Source organism: Elgaria multicarinata, chromosome 14 (genome assembly GCF_023053635.1).
Source record: "Elgaria multicarinata webbii isolate HBS135686 ecotype San Diego chromosome 14, rElgMul1.1.pri, whole genome shotgun sequence".
In the NCBI taxonomy this organism is placed as follows: domain Eukaryota; kingdom Metazoa; phylum Chordata; class Lepidosauria; order Squamata; family Anguidae; genus Elgaria; species Elgaria multicarinata.
The window spans coordinates 32,694,806-32,704,452 of record NC_086184.1 but is presented as its reverse complement, the minus strand read 5'-3'; the positions used below and the strand labels follow the sequence as shown (position 1 = coordinate 32,704,452).

The 9,647-nt window shown below is 50.5% G+C and overlaps 1 protein-coding gene across 1 annotated transcript; it reads right to left on the bottom strand.

Annotated features, from left to right (window-relative positions):
• Positions 1-2,139: 2,139 nt before the first annotated feature.
• Positions 2,140-9,339, bottom strand: SPMIP8 (sperm microtubule inner protein 8). Its single transcript, XM_063141121.1, has 7 exons — positions 9,111-9,339; positions 8,345-8,406; positions 7,106-7,280; positions 4,374-4,435; positions 3,296-3,360; positions 3,138-3,170; positions 2,140-2,268 (listed from the first exon to the last, which is right to left on the bottom strand). The coding sequence occupies exons 1-7, from the start codon at positions 9,331-9,333 to the stop codon at positions 2,238-2,240; spliced, it is 651 nt and encodes a 216-aa protein (XP_062997191.1). The 5' UTR covers positions 9,334-9,339; the 3' UTR covers positions 2,140-2,237.
• Between the last annotated feature and the right edge of the window lie 308 nt (positions 9,340-9,647).

Genomic DNA, 9,647 nt, shown 5'->3' with positions numbered 1-9,647 from the left:
ATCAGACTTCCTCGGCCGTCCAAAACATCTGGAGGCTGGTCTGGACACTTGTACGTATTGATTCATCTATGTCAGCCTTCCTCAACCTGGGGCGCTCCAGATGTGTTGGACTGCATCTCCCAGAATGCCCCAGCCAGCTGGGGCATTCTGGGAGTTGTAGTCCAACACATCTGGAGCGCCCCAGGTTGAGGAAGGCTGATCTATGTTGCATTGAGTAATCTACGTTGCTGCTGGACAGAAGCAGTGCAGAGAGTGGGGAGTGACTTGGGTCTGCCTCCCGTGCACGCTCATCTGCTTCCCTTCTCTCTCCCCCATTTGTTGTGGCTCCCTCTAGTTGTCCCTTGGGCGCAACCAGGCCTTGGCATTCCCATGCATTTTGCCTCTAGATCACTTAGAAGGGTCGTGCCCTGCTAGAAATCTTCCCCTTGGTTCTATCATGACTGCTGCAAAGTCAAGCAAACCACTGATGCTTGAAAGGTGTCCCCAGCTACCCTGTGCCCACTCTGCCTGCTTGCCTTCCTGTGGCCCAGCTTTTACCAACCTGGAGCTTTCCAGATGTGTTGGCTTACAACACCCATCTTGGTTGTGCTGGCTTGGAAAGATGGGAGTTGGTCTGACACATCTGGAGGACGCCAAGAGCATGTAGACCCATCTGGAGAGGGCTATCCAGCTCAGGAGCAAGGAGCTTTTGCCCTCAGGGATTTCAGATGAGTACCTAGAGAACTGTTTCTGCCCTTGGTAACTCTACCCCAGGGTTGGGCAACCTGGTACTCCCTGGGTGTTTTGGACTGTAACTGCCATCAGCCCCAGTCACATTAACAATCTCAGATATGCAGATGACACCACATTGATGGCTGAAAGCGAGGAGGAGCTGAGGAGCCTTATGAGGAAGGTGAAAGAAGAAAGTGCAAAAACTGGGTTGCAGTTAAACCTCAAAAAAACCAAGATTATGGCAACCAGCTCGATTGATAACTGGCAAATAGAGGGAGAAAACGTGGAGGCAGTGACAGACTTTGTATTCCTGGGCGCAAAGATTATTGCAGACGCTGACTGCAGCCAGGAAATCAGAAGGCGTTTACTTCTTGGAAGGAGAGCAATGACAAATCTTGATAAAATAGTTAATAGCAGAGACACCACACTGATAACAAAGGTCTGCATAGTTAAAGCAATGGTATTCCCCGTAGTAACCTATGGCTGCGAGAGCTGGACCATAAGGAAAGCTGAGCGAAGGAAGATAGATGCTTTTGAACTGGGGTGTTGGAGGAAAATTCTGAGAGTGCCTTGGACTGCAAGAAGATCAAACCAGTCCATACTCCAGGAAATAAAGCCAGACTGCTCACTTGAGGGAATGGTATTAAAGGCAAAACTGAAGTACTTTGGCCACATAATGAGAAGACCGGATACCCTGGAGAAGAGGCTGATGCTAGGGAAAGTGGAAGGCAAAAGGAAGAGGGGCCGACCAAGGGCAACATGGATGGATGATATTCTGGAGGGGGCAGACTTGACCTTGGGGGAGCTAGGGGTGGCGACGGCTGACAGAAAGCTCTGGCGTGGGCTGGTCCATGAAGTCACGAAGAGTCGGAAGCGACTGAATGAATAAACAACAAAGTCCAAAGCATTTGGAGGCACGAGACAGGTTTGTTGTAGCAGCAGTATCTTTAGAAGCTCTGGATCAGCACACTGGGCACTGGCCTTCCTGGTTCCGAAGTACCAAAGATGGCAAGACCCAATGCAGCATGTGAGGAAGAACTCGGAGGCCTCAGAGTAGCCTGGCCAGCAGCCTATTTTCAAAGTGAGCTGGATAGCCAATTTGCCAGGAATTGATTATGACTTGGGCTTCCTGCTTTGATGCTGGGGAAAGGCTAGGAAAATGTTGTATTTGGGGTTTATACTGTACTTTAAAACTTTTATATTGCATTTTATCATGTTGTATTTTATAGTTTTAATTGTTGTGAACTGCCCAGAGAACTTCAGCTGCTGGGCGGTATAGAAATATAATAAATAAATAATAAATAGGGAAGTGTTGGCCGGGGGGGGGGGGGTTAAGGGAGGCTGTTGTCGTCGTCCCCCGCCCCTGCTTCCTCCCTCCCTCTCCTTCAAATGCATGTTTTACTTAAGCAGGAAATCCCTCTGCCCCCTTTGCTGAGGCAGCGAATAGCCTTTATTCTTTGTTGACATTCCACAGCTGAAGGAGAAGGCTTGTGTGGCTTTGGGCCCCGTTTCCGGCGACCTACTTCCTAGCGCCAGGGCTGGAGGTAATGAGAGCGGCTAGGAAGGAAGAGAAGAAACCATCTGATTAGTCGATAACTGGTACTTTTCCAAAGCTCGGCTATTTCCAGGCTTCCCCTGCTAAAAATGGGCCTCTAGTTGACCTAGGAATGGTGTCCAAGCTCCAAAGAGGAGTGTGTTTGAGAAAAGCTAAGATAGTCCTCTGTCAAATAAAAATCCACTGTAAGTTGTCTTTCCCCCATGTTCTTGAAAGCATTAGTAATACTGGCTGGAAGCCTTTTGCTGTTACCTTATTTATTTATTATTGCATTTATATCCCGCCTTTTTTCCTCTAAGGAACCCAAGGCGGCGTACATAATCCTCCACCTCTCCATTTTATCCTCACAACAACCACCCTGTGAGGTAGGTTGGACTGAGAGTCTGTGACTGGCCCAATGTCACCCAGTGGGTTTCCATGGCTGAGTGGGGACTAGAACCCGGATCTCCCGACTCCCAGTCCGACACTTTAGCCACTACACCACACTGGCTCTTCTGTTTATCTTCTGTTAAAAGGACTATTTGGAAGGGCTGTGACCACCTCCCCATGCACTGCGACCTCCATGAATATCTCGCCCGGATGTGTTGAGCCTTCAGGTGATAGCCTGGCCTTCAGGTGATAGACTTCTTGCAAATGAAAGCCCCGTGTCAACTTGACAGCTCACCCCTTTACGGGCCAATTCCACCTGGGTCAAAGCCGGCGTGGCCTGTGCCTGTGAACTTGGCTGCCTGGGTGGCTGGGTGGCTAGGAAGACAGGCTGCCGCCCGGCCTTTACCGGACAGAGTGTTCATGTCTCTCCTCTCCCCCTCTCCCCCTTCACTGAAATAAGTTTTGCCCTTTTGGGTACTTTGGAGCCTTCAGAATCAGTTACCTGTGTGCAGATCCAAAGCTCCTGTAGGTATTTCTGTGACAAAAAACAAAAAAGAGGGGGAGGGGAAATGGCTTTATTTTGCAGAGAGTTACCAAGGGTGCTGTTGGTGGAGAGTTCACTCCAAGGGGTGGGGGGAGGTTGCATGTAAGGGCACTTACACTGTGTTGTAAGGGATGGGCTTTGGTCCATATCTATCCAGGCTGGGATTCTGATTGAGGCAATACTAGCACAAAGCAAAACAGGAGAGGTGGTCCTCAGTAACAAATTCAGCACGATGCACAAATGCCACACAATGTTGCCGGGGTGGGGGGCTGTTCAGAGGCTGCCAACCCTCTCCCAGGAAATGCCCCTTCCCAGCCTCTCCTGGCCTCCCAACAATCGGCATTCTGTAGCTACTGAGCCTGCTTGGTCCTTACTGAGCAGCTGGTGGGGGTGGGGGTGGGGGGTTGGTCCTTGTGCAAACCTTGGGGTTCCCCCAGCCTGCCTCTCTCTCTCTCTCTCTCTCTCTCTCTCTCTCTCTCTCTCTCTCTCTCTCTCTCTCTCTCTCTCTCTCTCTCTCTCGTGCTGTTTGGCCTATAAGAGGATCCACACTCAGAGAATGGGTTTACTATTAGCATATGCAAATGGTGCACTGCAAACAAAATGTTGCAGTGTGAAACGCTTCCCTTCAGGGCACCGGCCACTCCATTCCCCTTCTCCTCCCCCTCCCTGGTTTATGGCAGGAGTGTTGAACCTCAGGCCCCGTGACTCCTTGGCCTGCCGGGGTTCTGATCCAGCCCAAGAGCTCCATGCATCCCTTCCCCCAAGCACAGATTCTTTGGCGATTTCCTTGTTTCTTTTCTTTCCCCATTCTAAAAGGTTGGCATACCTCTCCTAAGCCTTCATGACCAGTAGGAGCAGCTTTTACATGCTGGTGGTTTGGAATTCTAGCCCTGACCTCTGTGCCTTTGGCCTCCCCCCACACACCGTTTGGCCTCCCCCACCACTGGAATGTGGGTCCAAGAGCTTCACGGAAAATGAATTCAACACCCCTGTTTTATGGCTTCACCAAAAGGCATCTTGTGGCAAACCAGTAGGTGGTGGTGCGACATTGGAGAACTCTGATTGTGAAGGCAAAAAAGAAAGTGGGGGGGACAGGACGGCAAAACTGTCCTCTCCAGATGACCCAGCCCAAAGCAGGCCTTGTCTCCTCCCCCCAGACTCATGCACACGTTGCAGTGGGGAAGGCTCTCTTACCCGCCAGGTCTGGGTGACGTCAGGTTTTAAGTATCTCACGGCGTAACAGCTGAACCCAAGAACTGTGAAGGAAGCATAGAAAACTCAGTTTCCAGCAGTGGTGCAGGTGTGGCTAAGCTGCCACCAAAGATTCTGGGCAGCCTGAGAGAACACTGTTGTCACCAGCTCAAGAAGGAGGCCACGACCCAACCATCTCCCTCTCCACTGTGTGGCTCAAAATGAGGAAGGAAGCAAGGCGGGTGGAAGCCAGAGCTGCCTATGCAGCACTACGGTCTGCTTCCAAACGCCTCCAGCCATCTGACAAAACAGGTGCAGAACCTTAGACCGGCCCACCTGGGCTCCCCAGGTGGCCGCACCCCCTTCCGCTGACCCCACTGCCTTCCCCCCACCATTTCGGGGGTTCCTGACATTTGCACATCCCCCCACCGCAGCCCATTCTAAAAGGCTGAAATGCCTCCCCAAAGGCTGGCATTTTGGCCCTTCCCTTTTTGCCCCCTGAGAGCTTTTCCAAAACTGAGTTTGGCCTGTGGGCTGAAAGAGTTCCATCACCTGTGTAATAAAAGGGCCAGGGAACCAACCTCACATCTTGATGTTTAATCCCATCAGGTTTGGGAACCTCGGAAGCTGCCTTGCACTGAGAGTCCGTCCAGGTGGGCACGCAGGATGTCGGCATGCCTGCACCGCAAGCTAAAACTGGTTTAGTTGACAAGATTGGGAAAGCATCTCTACCCTCCACCCACAGCGTTCCCAGCACTCCTTGGGGCATGAAAGTGCCACCTACATAAAACTAGTGCCAATGGGCAGTAAGGAATGGTGGCAATGGCACACCATGGCTCTTGCAGAGAGGTCTCTTGAGGCCTGCCAACTTGATCCCACCTTTACAGACGGGATTGTATGCAATAAGTAGGACAACAGCTGGATGCAACCTACACCTGGAAGGCAGGAGGTAGCCTCTGACTTGGCATCTCCATTCCCCAGCGGCCTTCTTCTTCCCTCTTTTGGCAACTTTGGCTGATGCCTTCAGCATGTGGAGCCACTGACTCCTGAATCCTTCCGCCCCTCTCTTGATTTCCTCCCATCCTTTCTGCTATTGGTTGATGGTGTCAAGTCCTGACTTCCCAACACTGAGGCTCAAGTTTCAGTAAGGCTTTTATTGCAGTAATTAGCTTTGAGCCTTTACAGTCCTAATATAAATCAGCAGAGAACAGATTACAATGTAGTTCTTTATCCAGTATCAATATCTGGTTTCCCAACAACTGACCCAAACAGGCTCAGGGTCAGAATACAGAATAGGGCCAAACAAATTTATAATCCCAACAAAGAAACAAGATAAGGATGCTTTTCAGTTTAGAAAAACATAGCGTCCCCAAGCCTGTTGTCCTCATTTAAATGCAGGGGGAGCAGCCACTAAGGGTAACTATCAGACATTCGATCCTGGCAAGGAAACCTAGCTGGCAAACGCTTGTTACGTGCCTCCGTTCTGCCCTCTTGAGTTGATGTCACAACTTGGGACTCATCCCAGAACCCCCCTCTCCTGTAGAGTCCCCCTGCTGCCACATTCCCACGGAAGATGTCCCTGGTTGAGAAGCAGGGGCCTCCATCAAGGTCAAGTCTTCCAGCTGTGGAAGACAGGCCATTCAGTGCCCTGAGTTTCACTCCCTCCCACCTCAAAACCAGTAGACAGCCTGGTAGATCTGAATTCTCAGGTGTCTGGTTTCCCATGGCTGGGCCTGGCTCCAAAGCACCCCCTTCTGACTCAGAATTGATGTCATAGCCAATCACTCCTCCCAGACTGGACAAGTACTGACAGATGGATGCGGAGCAGAAGGAGTGAAGGCTATTCAGTCACCTCTGCTAAGACACCAGCTGCCCTTCATTCTCCCTTAGCTGTCACCATTCCATCATGCTGCAGTAGAGGGAGAGGAGAGCCAGTCCATCTACTCTGCTGAGACACTAGCTGCCTTTGGTGCTTTCAGCTGTCACCTAGCAGTAGCCACTCCATCAGGCTACCTGAACTGTTTCCATCCCTACTACCCAGTATAAGAATTGTAACTTTAAGGAGGGGTGTTAAGCCTCTTTCAGCCGGACAGCCAAATTTCACTTTAGAGCAGCTCTCAGGGACTGCATTCTAGTGGCTGGCAGAGCCAAAGGCAGTGGGGGGGGGGGGGGGAAACACCAGCATATGGGGATGGACCCTAACCCTAACCCTAACCCAGGAGGGTTGGATTTGCCCCTGAGTTCTGCACCTCTGCCTTATGCACTGGTGCAGGAGCTTGCTTTTCTTCTTCCATCTCCCCACACACAGGGTCTCAGTAACGATAACCGGACCCATCTAATTGACTGGATCTTGCTGAAAGGCATGAAGGAAGATTAAAAAAAGAAGACGCATCCACCGTCTGTTCGTCCCCCCCCCCCCATCTGATTCACCGTACTTCCCTTCTGACCCTTCTTCCCTTCCCTGGTTTGGGATCATTTGGGGCTGATCCCCACGACTGGAGATATCTCCACACAGGGAGCACTTCACAAAGTGAGATCATAATTCAACATGGCTGGAAAACATTTGAGGCAAAATTGAGATTTCTGTAAACCACCCAGAGAGCTTTGGCTATTGGATGGTATAAAAATACAATAAACAAATTAAATAAATAAATCTCATGATCCACGGGAGGCCGCTGGTGGAGAAAGCAACGGCTGTGGCTCAACTTTCCGAGAGATGAAGTTGATGCTCTTACCTTTTTTGTTATAACTAGGTAGTTTGAACTCTCCGGCAGTGGAGATGAAGCAAGACCAGTCGTCCATAGCCTGAGTGTAGCTGGGCCATTCCCCCTGATTGGCGCTGGGCATGAGAGGAGCCATCTTCCCTGCTCTGTACTTCGCCGTCAGTGACTTGCCCAACTCTGTCATCCCCTGAGCAATGACAACAGGAGTTGTGGTTGCCACATGCCCCTGCAGTCAGTCACAAGGGATGTGCAAGCATTTCGGGGATCAGTTGTGCTTTAAGGAAGGGTGAGGCCCGCAACCATTTCTGGGAGAGGATTGTGTGGGGCACGGGTGTTGAACCTCATCCAGCCCTAGGTCCAAATGCCAAAGGCTCCAGAGGTGCTGTACCTTCCCTTAGGATGCTTGCATCACCTCCCCACATGTCCTCTTCAGGCTTTGTGAGAAACTGTTGCATGCAGTTGTGTACTGTATTTCTTCGATTCTAAGACACACTTTCCCCCCTAAATAAACAGCTCTAAAAATGGAGTGCGTCTTAGAAACAAAGCAATACGGTAAGAGGAAAAGAGGAAGCTCCTGCAGCAGCCTCGAGCCATGCGAGCGAGGAGGAGCTGGTTGGGCAAGCTTTTTGTTAGTCAAATTTATTCATAAGTCCCATCGATTTCCATGGGACGACAACGCCCCCCCTTCTTCCCGCACAAACGGCAGTTTCTTCTCTCACAGAGGGAAAAAAGAAAAGGACACAACCATTAGAAGAAAGCGCGGAGGGGGGGAGGAGGTGGTTGGCTGGCCGGTGAGGGAAGTATTTCTTCGATTCTAAGATGCCCTTTTTTTCCAAATAAACATCTCTAAAAATGGGGTGCGTCTTAGAATCGATGGCGTCTTAAAATCGAAGAAATACGGTATTTTAGAAGGGCCTACTAGGAATGGCCCCAAGCCAGGGAAGGTGCACCTTTCTCTCTGTGTGGCGATGCATGTCCCAAATGCACTTCCTTTACCCATGAGTAAGTACAGCTCTTTCATCCCACCCCACCAAGCACACTCACACACGGGCCTTCAGAGGCAACATACTTTAGCTTCAGTGCAGGTTTTTTGAACCTGAACACCTCTGCTTTTAAATGTTAATGTCTGGCAGCAGCGGAGTCTTGTTGGAGCAACATTTGCCAGCCGCTGAAGGGACAATCAGCAGAGATGGATCACAGAAGTGGCAGCACTGAAGCAGCAGCATCGGATGGTGGGTTTGAGTGACTCACCAGGGATGGGAGACGCGGATTCGGCACTCCAGCCAAGGTGAATGTTGCATTTTCAAAATCCTCTTCAGAAAAACACAAGCAAGAAAGATTACTGGGGGACATGAAGATCTCTTTCACCTCTCCCAGGGGCCTAAGGTGCCCACATCTGTAAAAACATTAGGTGAATTGCAAAATATGGCCCTTAAAGCTGAACACTTTCCATTTTAGAATGTACGAGTTCCTAGCCCTCAATATTTTAGGGATTAACGTCAGCACACCTGAACATTTCTGCTAAAGATTTAGAAATCAGAGGCAGTGTGGGTGGCACTAATACTGTTGAACTAACTGAATCTTTTATCCCCTGGTCCAAAACATGGCGTGGGGGCAGGATTACAAATTCTGTAAATCTAGTACACACGCCTACGCTATTCAAATAAAATCTTGAGTGCAGGATTCCACTGTGAATAGAATCCCAGAGTGTTCCAAATACAGCCAGATTATCTTCCAAGCTATAGACTTGAGGACTGTTGCAATGCTGTAGCAGAAGTGTTCCTTTGGGACATAGGGGGACCCAGGTTCAAAGCCCTGCTTACTAATCCACAATGTACTTTCAGGGGTGCAGACGGGATCCTCGGGTCTCAAGAATAAAATCACTCTGTGCAGGGCTCAAAACAGCCTCTCATCCCCCACTCCCCACCCCCGTGCTGCAAGCAGAAGCAACTGGGATTTGGAGACACCCCCCCACCCTAGGTCTTGCTCTCCATAAACTGGCCGCTGCTCCATTTACCTTTGGAGTGGTAGGTTGTTGTCCTGGAATGCTCATCCGTGAGTCTGTTGGCCACCGTGTCCATATCCATTCGCCTTAAGGTTGGCAAGGAGGGGTGATAGAGGTGGCCCTTCACTCCAGATAACATGACTCTCTTGGGCTCCACCGGAATTAGAACTGCCGGGGCGGCATACACAGGGCCGGCATCTTGAGGCCATGGGACCAAATCCAGAGTTTGGGCCATCGCTGCAAAGTCAGTTGGAGTGAAAGAAAGGAAAAAGAAGTTGCAAGAAAGTTGATTCCACTGAGCGGCACTCCTCTCCCTTTGGCCTCCTGGGTTCTGGGTTCACCTTTCTGGCCAATGCAAGTCCAGTCAGTGCATTCTCTCCCGGAGAAGTTCACCCAAAGCCACATTCTGTAGAACAGCCGATGCTAACGGGGAGGGGAATAACCTGGGGGTCTGCTCTGCTGCAGCTTGAACCCCCATTTCCGTCCTGGAGTCTCTTTTCACACAGAGGATTGGTGAGTGAGGGGTGGGGAGACAGCATTCCTCAGGAC

Bases quoted from the DNA above. Each gene is read 5' to 3' on its own strand.
- SPMIP8 (XM_063141121.1), bottom strand. From the start codon at position 9,333: ATGGCCCAAACTCTGGATTTGGTCCCATGGCCTCAAGATGCCGGCCCT. The intron at 3,171-3,295 runs GTAAGTGCCCTT...TTTTTGTCACAG, and splicing joins CCCATCCCTTACAACACAGT to AAATACCTACAGGAGCTTTG. The intron at 2,269-3,137 runs GTAACTGATTCT...CTTCCTTCCTAG, and splicing joins AGCTTTGGATCTGCACACAG to CCGCTCTCATTACCTCCAGC.